General features: G+C 41.1%; 1 protein-coding gene across 1 annotated transcript in view; it reads left to right on the top strand.

Annotated features, from left to right (window-relative positions):
• CFAP58 (cilia and flagella associated protein 58) overlaps window positions 1-23,080 on the top strand; it is an 85,277-nt gene that overhangs the window by 38,414 nt on the left and 23,783 nt on the right. The window contains exons 12-15 of the mRNA XM_004468239.5: window positions 1,250-1,390; window positions 1,841-2,064; window positions 5,131-5,242; window positions 7,222-7,326. Coding sequence (XP_004468296.1) covers window positions 1,250-1,390; window positions 1,841-2,064; window positions 5,131-5,242; window positions 7,222-7,326 — 582 coding nt within the window. The remainder of the gene's footprint in view (window positions 1-1,249; window positions 1,391-1,840; window positions 2,065-5,130; window positions 5,243-7,221; window positions 7,327-23,080) is intronic.

The raw sequence follows: 23,080 nt of genomic DNA, 5'->3' as shown, positions 1-23,080 counted from the left end.
GTCTGATTCTGGAATGCCCACTCCCTGTCATCTATCCCTTCATTTTGGCAATATCTGTCAACTGCCAATGCTCTGATTGGTTCTGCCTTCTAAACCCCAGCCTTTCTTCTATATCTCCTTGTCCTTTTGCACACACATAGGTAACATCTGTCATCTCCCATGGTTGATGAATCCCTTAAGTCTTACTCACCTTCTGTATTTTACTTGGAACTATTGGGTGGTGACAGTAGAAGGAGCTCAGGCTTTGCAATCAAAAGACTTGGATTAGAATCTCAGCTCTATGAGTTGCTAGCTGGGTGATGTTTGGCAAGTCAACAGACTTCTCTTTGTCTCTGTAAATGCATCGGTAAAATGGGGATAATGGTAACTCTGCACAATGGCTAGTATGCCTGTGGTATCATTGGTAGTAAACTTGTTTGTAGAATCAAAGTGAATGTGTCCTTTGATGACAGGAGTTTTCCTTCTAAAACTTACCAGTTTGTAACACCCTTCCCCTGTCACTCCTATGATGTCCATGCATCCTCAAGTGCTGGCCTCAAGTCTGAACTCTCCTAGGAAGCCTCCCTGACAACCCCAGCCTTGTGATGAGTTTTCTCTGACCTCCTGTAACAGCAGTTCACTGTGTGAATGAGAAAAAAGATACTGAAATATCATTGCCTGGACTTGTTAATATTTGCCTAATATTTGTGCATCTTATCCTTTCAATCTGAATTGGAAATGTCTTAGTGGCAAGATCTGAACATTTTTAAAAATAAGTTGTGTCTTTTCCATTCCATTGGAATGTTTTACAAGATACACAGTTATCTTGGCATAATTTAATGCACTTGCCTTTATCTCTGAAGTTAAAGTGCTGGTGGTGTTAGGACCACCATAGGAGCTGGTACCACTGAGCCTTCCCTATCGTCACCCCCACATCCTCCTCTGCACTATTCCTTGTGGATTCTCACAGTGTTTAGTTGGTAAGAGATGAGGTGCTGTTGAATAGCAATGAAGCCCCTGCTACACATATATAGAAAAAGAGAAATCTCTCGGGGGCACAACTCATAGAATCAACATGGTCACTCTAATGCGCATTTCTGCTTCTTTATGTGCTTTTGTGTGTCCGTGAGTGGTAAACTCGTCTTGCTTGTGAGAATGAACAAATCATGTTAAATGAAACATCAGAGGCAAGTACAAGAAGTACTAAATCCAGGCCCAGGTTGGTGCTGTTACCAAGTGAAATCTGCCTACATCTTTCACTATTTGTCAGGCTGAGCTGCAGAAGCTGAGACAACAAGCCCTGGAGACCAAACACTTCATTGAAAAGCAGGAGGCGGAAGAGAGAAAGCTCCTGCGAATCATTGCGGAGGCTGATGGGGAGAGGCTGAGACAGAAGAAGGAACTAGACCAGGTAGAACACCTCCTTACCAGATCTGCTGGTCTCGTCAGCTCCTCAGCAGACACCAGTCTTTGAGTCAACTCTATGAACACTCATTTCTATCTAAGCGCTTCCATCCAACTGTATTGGAGGAATAGCAGCATTCAAATTTAGACCTTTAAAAAAGAAAGTGCTGTAAAAACAAACAAAAAGATGACACACCCCTGGGCCACGATTAGGAACTAGGGATTATTTGTTTGACTGTTTCTCTTTCCAGGGAGACTGTAAACTCGGTAGGGGGGAGGGGCAGGGCCTGTTTATTGTCTACCAGGACATGACCAGTTTTCAGCCCATGTGGCACCTGGCACATGTGAGTATTGGACAAATATTCATTGACCGGATGTCGTGGCTATAATGGAAAATGATACTTTTTGTTCCATGAATGACCTTTCCCTGGTGGCCATACCCTTTCCTACCTTCTAGGTCATCAGTGAGAGAGATATTCTGGGGTCCCAGCTGGTTAGGCGCAATGATGAGTTAGCTCTGCTCTACGAGAAGATCAAGATCCAACAATCTGTGCTGAATAAAGGCGAGAGCCAGTATAACCAGAGGGTTGAGGACATGAGAATCCTCAAACTAGAGATCAAGAAGCTTCGCCGGGAGAAGGGAATTCTTGCCAGGAGTGTGGCTAATGTGGCTGAACTCAGGTAAGAAGAGACACTTCAGGGTTGAGGGCACAGGCATCTGTTGGAGCTCCTGAAGTAACCGTGTTTTCATGCTTGTTGGTCTTGAAGGGCTTTATCAAGTGGTATATAATTTTGTAAGATCAAATTATTAGTGAATAATGAGAACAAATGTTCATAATTCAGAATCTACATTGTATGCAGGGCTATGTTACAAAAACAAACAAGTTTCTTTTTTTGCGGGGGTGGGTTGGGGTGGAATACCTAAATGCAAAAAGACTTTAAAAACTGTATTCTGAATTTTAGAAAAGAGAATTTAAGTCAAATCACAAAAATACAAACCAGTTACAATTTAGAAAGTTTTTCCCCCCTCCCAAAGAGTGCTTTAGAACTCCTTTAATAAAGCAGTATGCAAGAAATTGTCAGTATTTAAATTTGATTCTGGTAACATTTGCACATCTTTTACTCAGAATTATATACAGATTGAAAAGAGGTGGAAATTTTAATTTTATCACTACTTGAAAACTCGGTTTCCTTAGAAGGTGGCCAAATTTTCTATCTCACTCTTGATTTATCGTCTGTGGCTCTCACTTTAGCCTACTGTGCTGCCTTCTTACTTTAAATCTTGCATTACACAAGATCTGCTTTCCCTTTGGGAAAACATCACCATGTTTCATATAGGCAATTGCAGGAAATCAAATACAAGGTCTGGTGTTTTCTCAATAACTTTTCTTATTCCCTTATTCCCCAGAGACTTGTAGGTGAACAGAATCCTCGACCACCTTGGGTCAAGGATGCAGTTGGAATCTGCTTCTCAAATTAATTGAATTAGAAAATACTTTTGATACTTGGAAACAGTTAATATATTCAGGAATAGCAGGATTGTAACCTTGAAGAATGGCTCAATACTTTTTTTTTTTTTTTAAGAGTTGCTTGTGTTTCAGATGATATAAGTAAAACAAATTCATTGTAGAAAATGTGGGAAGTGTAGGAAAAATAGAAAGATGGGATTGGAAAACCACTCATAACTTTACTACCTAGAGATACCACAACTGACGTTTTGGAGACAAATGGATTCATTCTAAGTAGCAATTGAATGATCTCCAAGACCATCAGTAAACTTGCCAGCCATGAGTTATTTTTATTACATACACAAAGGATCAAATTTTACTTCCTCTTAGTCAGTATTGCTGGTTTGTTGATAACAGACTTTATTTTCTTTTCAATGGGAAGATGGCAATAAAAACATTGGGGGCGAGCGGGCATGAACTGCAGCCTCAGCCCTGCCATGGTAAAGCTGTGTGGCCTTGGAAAACTCACTTGCCTCTGAACTTCGTAGTTAAAATTAAGCACAGAAACAAATGTAATGTGCCCAGCACAGAGTCCAGTACAAAATAAGCCATCAGTAATGGTAGCTAATACTCCTGCCCTCCTCTTCTGATGACACTCTAGAAAATGGAAGAGTTAAAAATACGCTTTTAATTCTAAGCAGCTTGTTCTGAGCTCCCTGTTGAGTGAACACCATGCAGTTAATTCTAATGGTTTGTCTTGCTAATGAGGGGAAGTTGTATTATTGGTTTAAATGAAGCAATTAAGTCAAAGAGATGGCTGAGTATTAGTAATCTGCACACCCGTAGCAGATGAAGACTGATCCTAATATTCTCATTGCCCATGTCGATGCATGTGCTTGCCTTTCCTCCACCCCCCAAAAAACTTTTGTTCAGTGGGTGGCAGGGCTCGCAGGCTACTGAGGCTGTAGCACCTTACCCCATTAACTAGAGATTCCCATGGAGAAGTATGCTAGAGCCAGAGCTAGTACTTTAGGACTTTTTCAGCCACCTGTGTAGTTGTGGAACAGGAGACAAAACATGATCACAACTCCGAACTCAGCGGTCCTCAATCCCGGCTGCACATTAGAATTACCCCCAGGGCTTTGAAATCTGTGCAGCCCAGGCTTCCCAGTAGAACAATTAATGCAGAATCCTTCTAGGAGTTGAGTCCAGATGAGGCAGGGGTTCTTAACCAGGGGTCTGTGAGCTTGAATGGAAATTCAAAAAAACATTATTCTTGTGGGGACGTGTTGGTGTGGGTGAGATATATTTATTAAATAATACTCAGTACAGTGTGGACTTAGTAAGGGGTCCATGGTTTTCACCTGACTGGCAAAGGGGTCCGTGGAACAAAAAAGGTTAAGAACCCTGAGATTGGGAAGCAGACGTGGCTCAACTGATAGAGCATCTGTCTAGCATATGGAGGGTCCAGGGTTCGATCCCCAGGGCCTCCTGACCCATGTGGTAAGATGGCTCATGTGCAGTGCTGCCGTGTACAAGGAATGCTATGCCATGCAGGGGCACCCCTGTGTGGGGGTGCCCCACGTGCAAGGAGTGTGCCCATTAAGGACAGTTGCCCCTCGTGAAAAAAGTGCATCCTTCTCAGGAGTGGTGCCGCACACATGGAGAGCTGATGCTGCAAGATGATGCAACAAAAAAGAGACGCAGTTTCCAAGTGCCGCCAGATAATGCAAGCAGATGCGTAAGAACACACAGAGAGCAGACAATGGGGGAGGGCGCTTAAAAAAAAAAAGAACCCTTGAGATAAGGTTGGTTTCAGAGCTCCCCAGGTGATTCTACAAGCAAGCATGATAAAGAGTATGGCCCTAACTAATGTCAGCTTATCACCTGAGCCACAACAGCTGGCAGTTAGGGGCTGCAGTTTGCAGTGGATTGTAGACTGTTCTCCTGCTACTAAACACATTGAGAAACACTAAATAATATATTGAAACTCTTTTAGTTTACCCTCCCTTCCCACGTTTCTTCTACACACCTCTAAATTCCTGGAGTATCCCAATTTATGACACTGAAGTCTTGGCACTTTTTTGTTTGTTTTAAAGCTAAGGCTATAGCAAGTTTGAGCTCTGCAAGAACTAACATCATCTATGTCTTGCCCAGATTAGGAGGCTGGTCTCAGCATTCACAAAACACTTCCTAATTCCAACTTTTTATCTAAGATTTAGCCATTTGGTACCACTTGAAGATGTTATATTCAAATGAGTGGAGAATTTCTTTGCAAGAGAAAGTGTGTCTTATTCAGACAGGAGCTTTTTCACATCCAAAGAGAATTCTTGAAGGAGAGGACCCGGTGCCGAGCGCTGGAGGAAGAACTAGAGAACCCCATGAATGTGCACAGATGGAGGAAGCTTGAGGTAACACCTGAAAGAATCTTCTTTCCATTCCCAAATCTCTTCTACCCTACGGGTGACTTCCATTCTAAAGCACAGTAAGAAGTGTGGTTTCATTTATTGCTGTGCAACTGTTAAGGCTGGATCAAATGTAAATTGGGTTGTTCTAGAACCAGATTGGTTCACTTGGGCTTTGTTTAAGAAATGTCAGACTAAATCCTTTCTTCCTAAAGAAGACCTATTGAAAGTGTGAACTGGCCTCACCAATTGACCTTTACTTTCTTGTTTGGGTAGTTTTTGGCCTACTAGTTATCCTGTGGCTGGCTTTTAGTCTTAGGTTATGAATCACCTTTGGGCATATTGGCTACCAGCATCTCTACCTTTCAATTGGTCTTTCCATCCCTTTATTTTCTGCACTAAATAAGAACTAACATATCAACCAGGCCTTTCTGTTAGTATCTGATCACACAGCCAAAGTCCCATTAGTAGGTGATGGCTAATAAACTTTTTTTGTGCAGATAACAGTTAAAGACAAGCTTTGCTTGTTCAAGAAAAAAGTGGCCATCTCTTTAGTTTGAATCCAGCAATGTGGATATCAGAAGGGGCTTCCATTAAATGAACAATTAGGGTTTTGGAAGAATGTAAGTATGTGATCTAACAGCAAGCAAGGCATAAGAGAAAACTAGCCAAATAGATTTTTGGTTTTCATTTTTGTGTTTTTGTTTTAATGAATAAAGTATTAAGGATAATGCATTATAAATTGTTACATTAACATGAGGTTTGAATTTTAACAACATCCAGTCCTGCCAAGTGAGTGTGTGCCAAATGTAGTTGCAATATATGGATATCGGTTGGCACTATTTAATATTTCTTAAGCAAAGTCAGAGTCAATGGAATACCTTTTTTCCCCTTTGGACTCTTGTTTATTCCTCTTCAAATGCCAAGAGTGGCATAGTTTATTAAATTAACAATACTATGGATGTGTCTGGGGAAGTTGAGCTGATGATTTTAAATCCATTTACTGTCACATTAGTTTATTCCATATGTTTTCAAGAAGATCTTTAAAGTGTCCAATTCCATGTCAATTTGTATTAAAATATTAGCGATAGAGTCTCTGGGAGGTGGTTGAAAATATTTAGCTGCTAGATTAATTCAAAATGTCAGTACAGTTGAAAGTGAAACTTTGGCTCAGAGTGTAGAGTACAAATGATCCATTTATAACTGTAGATCTTGTTTGAGTTATACACAGATAGCTATTGAAGGAACGTCAAAGCCCCGCGGATTGAAACTCCATTTGAGAGCTAAATGTCATGGTCGTGTTCTGCTGCCAATTATTAGCAGGGGTCCACGTCCTAGAAACCTTTCCCATCATTGGCTGTAATGAATCTTCTAGATGACAACTACCAGAGGAGAACCCTAAGGCTGAGTGTATTAGGGACCCCCATCTCTTCCTACAGAAAGAGTGGTGATGTTGGGGAAGCCGTGGAGTGTAATCATTAAGGACCACAGGCCTAGGAGGCGCATCTGGGCTTGAGACCAGCTCTGACCCTTATAGTTTTGGCAAATGACTTAACTTCCCTGAGCCTCAGTTGCCTTATCTGTAAAAGGGGAAGACCAATGCTGTTTCGTAGGGTTATCATGGGGCTAAAATAGGATGCTGTGTGGAAAGCACTTAGCATAGTGTTGGAGGGATGGCAAAGAATCGGGCATCATGGTAGCTACCACTATTGCTGTTGTTATTTCCAGTGGTGGAATGAACACGTCCACGTTCCATGAATAAGACCTTAGGAAAACTGCAATCTGTTGTTTGGTGTTGTTTGTTTGTTTGTCTTTTGAGGCAGGTGGTGATGACCATCCATCAGTTATATCTTTTTTGGTTCTAATTCTATTTTGAGCCTGCAGGTTTGCAATACATAGAAACAAAACACTAATTATTTTACACAGAGACCCTAGTGGTCTGACATTGATGATATCTCACCAGCTTTTCTGTTCTCGATGGACAGGCCAGTGACCCCAGTACCTTTGAGCTGATACAGAAAATTCACACCCTGCAGAAGCGTCTCATCAGCAAGACTGAAGAGGTGGTTGAAAAAGAGCTGCTTCTACAGGTAGCATTTTCATTTTCTCTACACACTGAGCAAGCATATTTTCTCAGCACCACCAGCCATCTCCAGGAGTACGTTTTTAGGATCAGTTACTTGGTAACATTGCATGCCCCTCGTTTAACTGTAGATGGCAACAGTGACTCACACATAGAGAACAAACACCTGATTATTTGGTCTGATATTTCAAGAATTCTAGAAAATTACATTCAAGGCTAGACTTACTGCATTGGGTAATATGAGCACCCACCCCCACTTCTCTACAGTTTTGTCAGATTCTTTTAAATACTCTTCTTCATATCTTATAATGTGAAACGCTGCGATTTTGATTTTGAAAATAAGCTTTCACATATAGCAAGAACGATCTATCCACTTGAAGATTTGTGCGAGTGAAGTGGAAAGATTCATTTTTGTGGATTTTAGGCAGTAAATTATTCCAGAGCAATGAGAAATGGCAAGATCTTTTTAGGCCCATATCTTTGCAAGTAGTAGTTGTCATCACCACCGTCACCATCTTCATCATCATTACTTCCTGCATACAACATACTGTGCTGAGGTCTTTAACACTTGTCTCATTTCCTTTTCACGGTTTAGGGTTTGGGTATTGCTATCCCCAAGGATGAATGAGGAAGTGGGTGCCGAGGATTTAGTGAGGGTAAGAGTGTAAGCTCTGGTGTTAGATGGCTTGGGTCGGTGTACTGCCTTTGCCAATTGGTACCTGTGTGAGTTTAACTTCTCTGCACCTGAGGTTCTTAATTTGTACTATGGGACAATAATAGAGCCTGTGAAAATGGATGTTCTGAGGATTAAAAGAGCTTAGCATTTTGTTTGGCACCAAGTGTCTAATAAATATTAGCAACTCTTCTAAATATTTCTGATTCCAAAGCCCCAATTTTAATTGCTGGGTGACAATAGGAGGAGAAGGAGTGGCGTTTTCCCTGCCTGTTTTTCCATGAAGCTGTGTATACTGTAAGTAGCCTTCCAGAACTTCACTACGCTGTGGGTCAACAGGGATTTTCCTCTGCTCACGTCGGTGAGCATGGCAGTTGAGAGGGCAGAGCTTGGAGCTGGGGAGGTCTGGTCTTGAATCTCAGTTCCAACATTTCTTCACAGTTTCATGATTTCGGGAGACTTCCATAAGTTCCTCAAACCTCAGCTTCCCCATCTGTAAAATGGGGATAATAATAGTGTGTGGAATAGTCAGTCAGTGTGTGGGCACTGGGATCTGGCCATCCAGGGGATGGTGTGAGCTGTGGCTCCATGAGTGCCAGCTGCAAGTCACTTGCCCAAGGCTGTGCAGCTGGTAAAGTGGCAGGCTGGGATACAACCCAGGCAGTTGGCTCCAGGGCCCATGCTCACCACCGCTTCACTGCACTGCCTCTCCTGTTACTATGAGCACTTTACTAGTTTTAAAAAGAACTGTATTTTATCTTTTGTCAAAACTCTCTATTCCAAGTTTGTTTGTTTGTTTTTAAAGATTTATTTATTTCTCTCCTCTCCCCACCGTTGTCTGTTCTCTGTGTCTGTTTGCTGCGTCTTCTTTGTCTGCTTCTGTTGTTGTCAGCGGCATGGGAATCTGTGTTTCTTTTTGTTGCATCATCTTGTTGTGTCAATTCTCCGTGTGTGCGGCACCATTCCTGGGCAGGCTGCACTTTCTTTCGTGCTGGGCGGCTCTCCTTACGGGGCGCACTCCTTGCGCGTGGGGCTCCCCTGTGTGGCACGGCACTCTTTGCGTGCATCAGCACTGCGCATGGGCCAGCTCTACATGGGTCAAGGAGGCCCGAAGTTTGAACTGTGGACCTCCCATGTGGTAGACGGATGCCCTGACCACTGGGCCAAGTCTGCTGCCCCAACTTTGTTTTGTATTTCATTGATTGCTTGCTCTAACTTTGTAATTTCCTTCCTTCTATGTGCTTTGGAGTTAAGTCTATTCTTTTTCTTCCTTCTTAAGAGTAATGCTTTATGCTCAACTCAGTAATATCCAGCTTCCTTTTAATATAAGCATTTAAGGCTATCAAATATCCTTTAAAGAATATCTTTAGGTGCCCCCTACCAGGTTTGGTATGTGGTATTTTCATTTAGTTCTAAGTATTTTCTATTTTCAATATTATTTCTCCTTTGAGAATAGAGGTCTTAAATATATCTACTACTTCTCCTATGATAATTAAAAGTACATCTTTAAATTTAAAAAATATATAGGTATTTAATGGAATCCATGAGCATTAACATGCACGGTTGACATCAAGTCTAAAGTTGAGTCAATATCATTTTCCTCCTTACAAGTAACACAAGGTCTTGGAATGCTTTAATTCCAGTTACCTACCCACCTGCTCTGGTCCTCTGAACATCATTTGTCATCGTCCTCATCATCATCATAACCATCATTATTTTATACAGTCAATGAACATTGATTGAGTCATATTTATCTAGATAGTTACCAATTCTTTGTGTTTTCTCTTTCTTCTTATCTCGTTTCTTCCTTCTTGGTTTAATCTCCTTTTTTCTTAGTTCTTTCAGATGGTCTTTTCAGTAGTTAACACTCTTCTTGGCTTGTCTGAAATATTTTTATTTGATCCTTACTCGCAAATGATTAATATGGAACCTTATTTTATGTTTATGCTTTGAAAACATTAGTCCTTTGTGTTCTAGCTTCTAGTGACACTGTTGAGAAATCTGCCATCAGTCTAATTACTATTCTTCCTTTTTAGGTAACTGCCTTTTGTTCTGCTTGGTTGTTAGAGCTTCTCTTTCTTTTTAGTATTCTGGAGTTTTGACACAATGCACGTAGGTATGAATTTACTTTTACTTATTATCTTAGGAGTCACTGTATTTCCTGAATCTGAGGATTCGTGTGTTTTCAAATAGTCTCTCCTTCATTTTCTCTATTTACTCCTTCTGGGACTCTTATTTTTAATTCATTTTACGTTAACCTCTTGGATCGTTTTCTTCTCTTTATCTCTTTGTGAAAAAGTTTCCAAGCTTTATTTTCCAAATTCTCTCCTAATCTGTGCTGATCTATTAGCCAATTCACTAAGATTTTTTTTTACTTGCCTGACATTCTTTTATTATTATTATTATTATTTTTTAATGTTACATTAAAAAAATATGAGGTCCCCATATAGCCCCACACCCCTCACCCCACTCCTCCCACATCAACAACCTCTTTCATCATCGTGGTACATTCATTGCATTTGGTGAATACATTTTGGAGCACTGCTGCACCCCATGGATAATGGTTTACATCGTAGTTTACACTCTCCCCCAGTCCACCCAGTGGGCCATGGCAGGACATACAATGTCCAGCAACTGTCTCTACAGTACCACCCAGGACAGCTCCAAGTCCTGAAAATACCCCCATATCATATCTCTTCTTCCCTCTCCCTACCATCAGCAGCTACCATGGCCACTTTCTCCACATTAATGCTACATTTTCTTCCATTACTAATCACAATAGTTTTAGAATAGAGTATCAGTAAGTCCACTCTAATCCATACTCTATTCCTCCAACCTGTGGACCCTGGAATGGTTATGTCCACTCCACCTCTGTATCGAGAGGGGGCTTAGATTCCACATGGATGATGGATGCAATTCTTCTGTTTGCAGTTGTAACTAAGGTTTTATTTCAAGGATTTTGTTTTTCTTTGCTAGAGATTCTTTTTCATGTATGCCTGGTCTTTGTTTTTTAATGCAATGATGATAAATTACCTTTCCTCTCTACATCTGATGTTACTTTTTATCCTCCCCTCCTTGCGACTTACCTGATGTCTGCTTTCTGTGTCCATTTGCTGTGCATTCTTCTGTATGTCTGTATTTTTTATTTTTATTTATCCCCCCCCTTGCAACTTGCTTGTTGTTTGCTCTCTGTGTCCATTTGCTGCACGCTCTTCTGTTTTTTGTTTTTTTTTACTTGTCTGCCTTTTTTGTTGTGTCACCTTGCTAAGTCAGCTGTCTGTGGCACTTGTAAGCCCAGCGGCACTCTGCAGCGCTTGTGGGTGAGCCTGCCTTCACAAGGAGGCCCTGGGACGCGAACTCAGGGCCTCCCATATGGTAAATGGGAGCCCAACTGATTGAGCCACAGCCGCTTCCCCTGCCTGGTCTATTTTGATAGTTTCTTGATTTTTTCTCATGTTTTTAATCCTTCTGTTACGTCTTCAATTAATTTAAACATCTTCATTTTATTATCTTTATCTAATCTATTGGAAGAGCTTTGTTGTTTGTTGTGACTGTTGGCTTTTGGGTTCATGGTGGATTTTTTCCTCTTGTGTTTTTAAATTTTGCATTATGAACTCATTTTCAGAAGCATTTTTTAATGGAACTTGCAAATGGTCTAGGTTAAGGTTGTGTCCCTTCATTTGTTTCTCCCAGGTGCCCCAGGACAAAGCACTTGTTTGCTTGGGATCATTTGTTGTTAAATTCCCTCCTTGGGAGTTCCTGGACCACTTGGTTAATGTATATTAGAACTTTTATACCATTTCACTGAGGGTGTAACTCTTCTCAGTCCCTAATTTTACTTGGAAGAGCCTCAGTACCAACTACCCACTTCACACTGGCTCAGTATCTCATCATTTTTACCTCTGCATGGACACCAGGGGGTGCTGGTGAGCACACAATGAACTTCAATTTGTGAGACGGTGGGAGGGATGAACTGTGATTCACTCAGGGAGATGGTAACAAAATTAACTGCCTAGAATGTTTTGCCCACAAAGCTCATTTTGCAGATGAGAACAGTGAGATATTTCCTTTACTAAGCAGAAGTAGTGGCAAGAAGAATTAATTTTCCTGGGCGGTTATGCTGCGTGGAAGCTAACTTCCTGATGAACAGTGGCACGCTCAAATAATCCAAGTGAGAATCTCCCTTGGTGGAGGTCGGCTTGGTGTTGCTTTAGGAAATTGTCGCATGCGTTCTTGATTGTCTCTTTCTGTGAGCCTAGAGGCTAAGGAATGGGTATACAACCCTCTGATAAATAAATAATGAAATGAACTGGAACTTGCTGCTTCTTTGCTGGCAACTGGGTCCTGCCCTTTCAAGGTGAACTTTCATTCTAATTTAATTTTATGACTGACTGGATGGGAGTCTGGTTTACTTAACTGTACAAAGGCTTGAATCACGAGGTTTGAATGGATCTGTTCAAGTTATTAGCTATGCAAGGGGAAAAAGCCTTGTCTAGCACATTTCTAGAAAATTTGTTGGTATCATTTTAGTTTGCCGAAGTCTGCCGATGCAAAATACCAGAAATGGATTGGCTTTTCTAAAGGGTATTTATTTGGGGTAAAACCTTACATTTTTGAGGCCGTAAATGTCAAAATTGAGGCACCATCAGAGGTGCTTAGTTACCAAAGTCAGCTGCCACGTGGTGAAGCAAGAGGGCCACAGATCTCTGAGGTCTCCTGGCTCCTAGGCACGTGGGCTTACCTGTACTTCACCTTCCTACGCTTGGGATTCCTTCTTGGTAGCCTGGAGTGCATCATCTTATCAGCATCCTCCGGTTGTCGGTTGTCGGTTGTCGAGATGATTAAGGGAAAGAATTACATAAATCACTTAGCATGCTGTTTAAGAATTGGCCTTGACTTAAAAATTATCATTATTTCTAGTTTGGAGCCTGATAACCTCACACTTTGGTCCTTGGCTCTTGAAATCCAGGAACTGAGAGTATCTATAAGGCAGCTGACAAATGATTGCACCCAGGGTTTGAGGCATGCTTTAGGGCCACACAAAATTTCGAAATCTATTGGTATTAATGTGAAAAATCTCGAATGTTTCTTTGTTGACAGAGGAATGAAAATCTCTGATCCAGTTTGATGGTAGCCTTTGAAGAGTGGAGGGAAGTAGCAGTAACGGCTCACATTTGTTAGATGTTTAGTACATGCCCAGCCCTGTGCTAAGCATTTTGCTTTTGTTGCGTCCACTGGAAACCCAGATGAGGTCAATTATATTATTGTTTCCTTTTTACAGAGCAGGGAGCTGAGGTTTTAAGACAAAACTTGCCCAAGAGCATATGCCAGAATTGGGATTATAAACCAGGGTTTGGTAATACCTCCCCATACACACCTGTTTTTGTATGGCCTCAAGCTAAGAATGGTGTTTACATATATAAATGGTTAAAAATCAAAAGGAGAATAACATTTCATGACACATGCAAATGCTATGAAATTTGAATTTCAGTGTCTGTAAGTTGTTTTATTGGCACACAGCCACACCCATTCACTCATGTATTATCTATGGCTGCTTTTGTGCTACAGCAGCAAAGTAGAGTGGTCGTGACAGAGACTAGATGGCTCACAGAGACTAAAATCATTACTCTCTGGTCCTTTACAGAGGAAGTTTGCTGACCCTTCTTATAAACCCTAATCACTGGAATCTAGAACAGAGCCTCAAAGCACTCCCAGTAGAGCCACTAAACGTTTCATTTCCATGGCTGCTTTCCCCTGTAAAATTCCAAAGTAGTTGTTCAATTTTTAAAGAACTGCATTAAGATTTAGAAGGTAGAATTCTAATACTGTGGCAGTGTCTCTGGGGTGTCGCCTACACTAAACATATTCCTTGCCTCCTCTGTTAGCAGATAACTAATGATCATGCTCCCCAAAGCTGAGCTGAAATGTTCTCTCACTTGAGATGGTAGGACAGAAAGGCATGGAGTTAGCTGAGGTCGTTGAGCTGAAGCCCAGTCTTTCATTCTGTTCTAAAAATCAAGGGGAAGAAGAATGAGATGAGGAGGGAAATGCTCTCTCTGGAGACTTGCTTTTGCTTCCCTTCTTCCTGGGCCTGATTTCCTGCACATCCTTTTCACTTGCCAGGGGAGATGGAGAGAGCAGTCGGAGAGGGGTTGTTCAGAAAACAGGATGCTAACTTTAGCCGCATCAGTGATGTGCACGCGTCTGCATGGCCTGTGGATGGGGCGCTGAGTACTTCTACCTGCTTGGCTTGTCTTAGGAATTCTTAGTGTTAATTCTAAGAGGGTGGATTCTGGCTCACCTTGCTCATGATCTTGGGGCACCCCAATAACATTAACACTGACTGACCGGTTGGCAAAGCGCTTTCCAGACAAAGCTCAGTGGTTCCCAAGTGCTCGTCTGAGGACGGGGAGAATCTATAATTTCCCAAATATAGTATTCATTGGTCGCTATTGAAATAAACACAGTATGGACTGTATAGCATTAAATTAATTTTAGGGGCTATTCTTGATTCTGTTTCCTTCTTTCTTATCTTTGGAGATAAAAAAGGCATTTCTTTTTGGAATTGGCATTCTCTTAGTTTTTATGCATTCCTTTCCTTTATGAGATGACGGTTTCCTATTAGTTGAGAGCATGGAGTCAGATTGCTGGGGTTCGAATCCTGGCTCTGCCACTAGCTCTGAAACCCTGGGCAGGTTACTTAATCTCTCTGTGGTAATTCCACTTCCTTATTTGTAAAATGAGAATACTTATATTTATCTCATAGGATGGCTTGGGAGATTATATTAATATACGTAACACATTTAGAATAGTTCCTATCACATAGTAAACTTTATACAAAGGCCATATATTCATTTTTTTTTCGTGTTAAAATTTAGCAAAAGAAAAAGTTGTCGAGACTATGTTGATGCCCTCAAGATTCGGGGGGAATTATACAGGTCCAAGAAATCGAAAATCTAGAATCTACTACTTATTTCTTAATTCTCCCAACAACCCCATTTAACAGATCAGGGAACCAAAGCTTGGAGAGATTTATGAGTCCTCAGAAAATTTCGCTGCCATTACCGGTTACCCTTAGGGAAAGGGTGATTGTGCAGGGTTGTCTGGAACCCTCTGGCCTCCTTCAAAAGAGCAGGCTTTTCATGTGCAGGTGTTTTGGGCTTTTCTTAAAATTGTGTTCAGCTTCATTTAAGGCGAATAACATTCTCAGCCTATGTCCGTTCACACTTGCCTAGGTATACTTAATGTGCTCAATTATTGCATACCTTCTCATATTTCCCCTCACTTGCCTCCATAAATGTGCCAGGGATAGCTTCACAGAGTGTCACAGTCCTCTAAGCATTAGGAGTTTTCTAAAAAAGAGATTGGCTCTGGTAGGCTCAATTAGGCAGATAGAGGTTAAAAACCAGTTTATACCTTAATCCATAAATACCTTAAACATTTGTAATTTCAACCTTCCTAAGGAGCTCTACAGATCACTGTTGGTCTAGACCTTTAATTGGGTTAGGAATGCTCTTGCTCCTGTTATGTAGATTGAAACAAGTGATTTTCCAAAGGGGCTGTGTTGACTGACTTTCTTCTCCTCACCCCTGTTTCCATCTCAACTTTAAGAGTTAGGGTTGAGACGTTTTAAATTGTCAGTAATCCAGGAAATAGGTCTGATTCTGGAGGTTTAATGAATAAGAGGCTGACATATATTAAGTGCACAGTAGATACTGAACCTCTCCTATCTTTTCACGTGAACACCTGTGGTCACCTTTCTACTTATTTTCCTAGCCTATTTCCAAGATCTCTCTTTGGCCTCTGCCTCTACCCCCAGTCTCTCTTGTAACTAGAAAAGGAGGTATTATTGCTAATGTAATTAGTCACATCTGAGTCTTGGGCCACACTATGCCGATGGGCCAGGTCATTGCTAAAGAGCCCCTGTCAATCTGCTGAAGCTCTCTGGCTATCTCAGTCTCTGTGTGGTCAGCAGGTCTGCGTAAGACCTGCTAGGTCCATTGTGTATTAGTTAGCCTAAGGGGTGCTGATGCAAAGTACCAGAAATTGGTTGGTTTTTATAAAGGGTATTTATTTGGGGTAAGAGCTTACAGATACCAGGCCATAAAGCATAAGTTACTTCCCTCACCAAAGTCTACTTCCACATGTTGGAGCACGATGGCTGCTGACGTCTGCCAGGATTTAGGTTTCCTGGGTTCCTCCCTTCCAGGGTCTTGCTTCTCTCTGGGTTCAGGATTCCTCTCTTCCCAGGTCTTGCTTCTTCCTGGGCTCAGGGTTCTTCTCTTCCTGGGGCTTGCTTCTCTTTTCTCTGTGAGCTTACTTCCTGGGGCTCTAGCTTGGGGCTCTAGCTTAAGGCTTCAGTATCAAACTCTAACATCAAAAACCCTCAGTTCTGTCCTTTGCCATGCCTTTTATCTGTGAGTCTCCACCTACCAAGGCGGGGGGACTCAACGCCCTAATGATGTGGCCCAATGAAAGCCCTAATCATAACTTAATCATGCCCAGGTACAGAACAGATCGCAAGCAATCCAGTATCTATTTTTGGAATTCATAACCATATCAACTGCTACAGAAGGATCTCCAAAATGATAGCTCATAAAAGGATTAGCATAATTTTATATGTGAACTGACTTTGAGGAATAATTGCATAGACCCATGCATCCTTAGGGCTTCTCACTTTCTCTCTGTGGCGGCTGGTGTATTAATTCTTTGCTCATGAAATAGACTTCTGTAATGACATCTGTGTCAGTTAGCTACTGTTGTATAACAAAATACTCCAAAACTTTGTGGCTTAAATAATAATCATTTATTAGGTCATAAATCTGTGAAATGGGCTGAGCTCAGTTGGGCTGTTCTTCTATTGGGCTTGCCTGGGCTCACTGATGTTTCTGCAAGTGACTGGTGGGTTGACTAGGAGCTGGTTGCTGTAGATGGCATTACTCACATGCACAGTTGGTGTTTGCTATTGGTTGGTGCTGGCATTGGCTGGGGTGTCAAGAGGACTGAAACACATGTCTTTATCATGTTATCCCATTTATTCTCATGGTGACAGTCTCAGGATTTCCAAAAGCAACAGGAAAGGCCAAGTCCCAACACACAAGCACTTTTTTGAGTCATATTTGTTAATATCCCAATGGTCAAAACAAGTCACATGTGGGAAGGGACTGTCTAAAAATGTGGACACAAGGAACCATTATTGCAACAGTCTACCACAGTTTCCTTTCTTTGGTGAATGAGTGGAAATACTTTGCATTTAAGCATTCAAGTGGTATAGATTTCTTTTTTTAATCCTTTGTCAGATGTTGTATTTTAATATGCCTGGCATCTAGTCTACCCTTGGATTTTATTGCTGACATGCTTTTCTTTTCTTTAATCTTTTATTCCCTTTATTTGGGAAATTATAGTTTGCTGCAGGACATAGTTGTTTTTAAATAGGAGAAACAGCTATGATGTCATAACCAAGCACATTTCCTTAGGGGATATGCATTTACCCCCATGCTTTTGGAAATATGATCCATAATCCATTTGTAAAGGTTTTGGTGTTTGACTTTGTAGTGAATCAGAGCATATGTGTGAACCAAATGTATTAGTTGATTAATTAATCTTTAAAAAATGTTAACTTTTACTATTTTCTTTTGATTTCTGGTTATTGAACTCTAATAGGTAAGGAAGTCTTATAAATTTTTTCTTGTATGAGGATCAGTTTGACTTAAGTCTAGCAAAACAAGTGAGATGCAGAATGATATAAATTTCTGGTATCAGAAACTATTCAAGCTTTTTATGAGTAGTGTTTTAATAGGAGAAATTTTGTTTTGCAAAAACAATAGCAGTAGTATGACTCATAACTTAAAATGGAAATAGATATATTACTTAGAGTCCAAACAAAACATTTGCAATAAAGAATTTCTCAGTGGAACATTTAAGTTCTTATTGAATCTGTACACAATTATATCTTATTCCCCAAACAAAACAGATTTTCAGTGATAAATGTTTCTGGACAGCAGCAAGATTCAATTCAGTTCACTTCAAGATGCAGATTTATTTGTGAAATTAGAAGAAAATAGTTGCCAACAAGAACCCAAGGGGGTCCTATCTATCTTTAGCTCCTCTGTTGGTGTTTTACCCAGAAAAATCTCAGAGATAGAGGTGCTTCTTACACGGCTGAGAAAAACTGCAGCTGGAACAGAAATTAATTTGTATTTATAGTCCAAACACCTACATGAATCCTTAATCTGCTATTTTTATGATTTTAGGAGAATTTATAGAATCGTTTAGATTGGAAGAAATCTCCAGTGGGTCATCAAGTTCCCTCTCCTTATAATGGCAGCCCTGATTTTATTATCTTTAAAGCAGCTCTGATAGATGGGTGTCAAGTCAGACTCATGTATCATGCATTTAAAAATGTATATTCCCTACCCTGAGTGTATTTAATGTGTAGGAGAAGAGCTGCCTATATGCCCTGGGGACCTCTTCTGAGTTCCTGACACCCAGGCTCCTCTGGAACAGATGCCAAATACATAGCAAATTAAGCATTATATTGATGCCATCAAGCCCCGTTTGCTTTTTGGCCTCTGACAATTGGCAACACTTGTCCCCATGTGTGTAGGGACCCAGTGTTTTGTCTGTTCTGAGATGATAATAGAAGCTCATTCCTTCTTATCATTTTGTCCTGCGTACCTCCAGGGACCTGCCCTCTCCCCAATTAAGAGAGCCTGCTTAGAAGACCAACTATGAGTTGAAAGGTATTGGTCCATGGATACTGTGAACAAAAAGTTGTTGGGACCCAAAGAAATAGAGCACATGGTCCTCACCTGCCAGAAATTTACATTCTATTTGACAAGATTCCTGAGGTATACCTGGAAAGAAATGAGATGGTCTCTATGGCAGTGTGTGGGAACCCGTACCGTTGCCTTATGGTCCTGCTTAGTGAACAATACACAATTATACATAATTACATTATATTGGATACTGACAATAGTAAGTGCCCAATTATGCAGTAGAGTCACTGTTTCGGACAGTGCATAATAAGGGCTTCATTGTTTAAAACAGCTAGTAAGTCGCAAAGGGGTAAGAGCAGGAGAGATGAGTAAGAACTGACTTCCTCAAGGACAGAGAAGATGTGATTGGACTGGGTCTTGAGATTTAAAATGATTCATCCAGCCATTGCCTAAGAATACGTGCCTAGGGAGGGCAGCATAGAAGTCGATAGCTCAGACCTGGGATTTTTAATTAATTAATTAGTTAATTTTATTTTAAAAGAAGCTTTAGATTACATAAATGACACATGGAAAATATTGGGGGATTCCCATATACCTCATCCCCTTCCCCTTCCCCACTTTTCCCCATTAACAACATCTCTTATTGGTGTGGTACATTTGTTATGATTGAATGCATATTGAAGCATTGCTATTAACCATGGTCAACAGTTTACATTATAGTTTACACTTTGCACTGTACCTTTTTATAGGTTTTGACAAAATGTATAATGGCCTGTATCTGTCATTGTAATGTCATTCAGAACAATGCCAATGTCCCCAAATTGCCCCATGTTATACCTATTCTGCCTTCTCTTTCCCCTCAGAAGCTCAGACCTGCTTTTGAGTCCCAGTTTTACCAATGACCAATTTTGTGACCTTGGACCAGTAACTTACTCACTTAGAGCCCCAGTGACTCCGTCTGTAAAATGGGGAGAGTAATAGCGCCTGCCTCATTGAGTTGCTATAAGGATCAAACGAGATAATTCATTTAAAGTCCTGGGCCAGAGCAAGACACCCAGGGTAGTGAGAGCTAAATAAATATGATGGGGTGGTAGTGGTTGTAAAAATCCCGGTGGAAGCATGTGGACAGATAGCAGAAAGATTCCCTGAAGGCAGTATATTTGGAAATGAATGAAAATGCATTCTAGGCTGAGGGAAGATAAAGCGTCAAAGCTCTGAGATAGGGATGAGAATGTCTGGGGTGTGAGGATGGGGGTGGGTAGCAGGGGCATAGAACCAGTTCTTTTGTGTTGGGGAGTGCCCTGGAATATGTTGGAGGGGGACAATTACATGGTATTAAGAATCAAGCATAGGGAAGCGGACTTGGCCCAGTGGTTAGGGCGTCCGTCTACCACATGGGAGGTCCGCGGTTCAAACCCCGGGCCTCCTTGACCCGTGTGGAGCTGGCCCACGCAGCGCTGATGCGTGCAAGGAGTGCCCTGCCACGCAGGGGTGGCCCCCGCATAGGGGAGCCCCACGCATAGGGAGTGCACCCCATGGGGGGAGAGCCGCCCAGCTCAAAGGAAAGTGCAGCCTGCCCGGGAATGGACCTGCACACACAGAGAACTGATGCAGCAAGATGATGCAACAAAAAAAGAAACACAGATTCCCGGTGCCACTGATAAGGATGGAAGCGGTCACAGAGGAACACACAGTGAATGGACAGAGAGCAGACAACTGGGGGGGGGGGGGGGAGAAATAAATAAAAAATAAATCTTTAAAAAAAAAAAAGAATCAAGCATAGGCACACTGAGTGTGCTCCAGAAAGGAGATAATTATGGACTCTCATTGTGGTAAGGACCAGACTCCCCTGGTAGCAGTTATGGGCTTTGAAAGTCTGTTGTGTGCCTGATCCTATGATGGGCCCTTTTTATTATGTATTATAATTTAGGTTTTCGGCCAGTGTCACCACTTTTCTCCCATCACAGCTTCCCGGGCTGAAACTTGGACCTTAAAACTCTTGGAAACTTGATGAACAGAAACCAGAAATAGAAACAGAAACCTAAAATAAAACAAGACCAAAGGGAAGGCGGGGGAACCATGTTACTTAAAAGCTGCAAGAGGTTATTATTTCAGGAAGACTGGAGAGTCCAGTAATCTTTTTATCCCATTTGCACTGTTACTGATTGTGCATCTGATGGCAATTTGCAGTTATGGTGAAAGAAATCTTTTCCCCCATTATATGTTTCTATTACTGCTGATATATTGGAAAGCTATTGATTTTTGTTTGCTTATTTGTATCCAACTTATCATGCTAAATTGTTTTATAGTTATTTTATTTTTGGGTTTTATAGATACATAATCATACTTTCTCTAAGAAGTGATGGTTTTCCTCTTCTTTTCCCATAGTTATTCAATTTATTTCCTGATTTAATACTTTGTTTTTAAAATGACTTTAGGAAAAAAACAGTTGGATAATGAAAATGATAGGGTTTTGAGCAGTGGTTGGAAGGACAGGTTGGAAAACAAGGAAGCTAAAGATAGTATAAATGGTCAGGAAGACACTACAGTAGAATTGTGTTGTGATGAAGCCCAAGAAATTTGAAATGAAGGAAGTAGAGGAAAAAGAAAATTGACTGGCCTTGTTATTGTGGACATGGCATAAAAAGCGATTTTCAGGCCTCAAATCCAGAGTCTGGCAGTTTAATTGACAGTGACCAGGAATTGACTATGTTGTTAATAGAATTTGAAATTTATTTCAGTCTATTCATCTGAAAAGAGGTGAGAGGGTGGAAATTAATTAGAACTCTCAGTTTATAAACAGTTCTGGGAATGTGGATTCAAAAGAAATTAGCAGGTACTTTAATTTTCTTCAATATTGTCTTGGTCTGACTCTTAATCTAGCTAGAGGCAAAATATCACATAATAATTACAATTTATGAATGTTTTTCCACTTGACAAAGCAATTTTACATATATTGTCTCATTTGTTCTTCAACAACCCGATGAGATGGATGATGGTAGAAGTATCTAACAATTGTCTGGCAAGTAACACTCTTGTAAGGCACTTGCACCTACACCACCTTATTTAGAGCTCTCACTCATTAACCTCTAACATACATTTGAACCGGTTGTCTAATTGTAGTTCTCTAAACACAGATTTTCCTTTTGTACTTCAGTCTTTAAAAATAAAGTTCCTCTGAGAGAAAGGTCTTCCTTGCCTTATCCACCCTCTGAACCCCTCTTCATTTTTCAAAATCCTGTTCAGTTGATTTTCACTCCTTCCCCACAAGGGAGAATTAATGGAGAGACGTGGCATGGAAAGAGGCCGAGTGAGGTCGCTCAAGGAGGGAGAACCCAGCCCTGTCACCCCTGGGAAGTGTATGTAGGGGACAGCTGTTAAGAAGGTCCCTGTGGCAGTACCGAAGGTGACGGGAGCTCGGGTGTGGCCTTATAGTCTTTGGCTTTTTTCCAAGGTGGAAAAGGTGGTGGTTGTGAGCGGATGTGTAGTGTGCTGTGTGGAGGATGGCATTTCATACACAAACACACAGACTGCACTCAGACACTCCCCATTCGGTTGCTCTTCTGCAGGGCGGACTCCTTGGTTAGACAGACCTACTTCCCTTGATTTGAAGAGAAGGACGGGGGAAGCTCATTTGGTTGCAGGGTCTTTCAGGGGAATGTGTCCAATTTGTCAGTGGAACTCAGAGGGCAGTATCCCAGAAGCCAAAGGAGGAGAGAATTTCAAGGAGGGAGCAGGTCATCATCACTGGTATCTGCCAAGAGAAGTAGAAGGGAGGGAAGGATGTGGCCGCAAGGAAGTCACCCCCTGGGGACCTTTGGGAGTCCCATTCCAAGAGGTTGTTGGGGATGGAAGCCTGTTTGCAAAAGGCTAAGAAGGGAAAAGGTAATGAGAGAATGGAAGTCATGGATTTAGGTTACTTGTATAAGACATTTGGTTAAGAAATATTAGAGGAGAAAAAATTTAAATACACGTATATAACACAAATGCATTCTTGTGAATGATTCAAACAATATAGAAGCATAAAATAAGCCATGAAAGACCTCTTTCCCTTTTTTTGTCGCAACTCCACTCCCCAAGTGCAATGAATTGAAATGTCATCCTTGGTAGAAGCTTTAAAGAGAGGAGAGACCTCATAGTTTTTGAATGTAACATTTAAAAGAAAATAAAGAAGAAAAAAATAAAATAAAATAAAGAGGGGGTGAGAAACATGATGAAGTCACACATGTGTTCAAGTAGTAAGCAAAGAAAGAGCGGCTATTCAAATAGGTATGGGTGTTTGTGTGTGGCACGGATACACCGTGTGTGGCACGGATACTGCATGTGTGGCTTTATGACCCGGGAATTCATCCGCAGATGTTTATTCATAC

This window comes from Dasypus novemcinctus, chromosome 6 (genome assembly GCF_030445035.2).
Source record: "Dasypus novemcinctus isolate mDasNov1 chromosome 6, mDasNov1.1.hap2, whole genome shotgun sequence".
Taxonomy (NCBI): Eukaryota; Metazoa; Chordata; class Mammalia; order Cingulata; family Dasypodidae; genus Dasypus; species Dasypus novemcinctus.
Note: the sequence above shows the minus strand (reverse complement) of the source record. Positions and strands in the feature narration are given on the sequence as shown.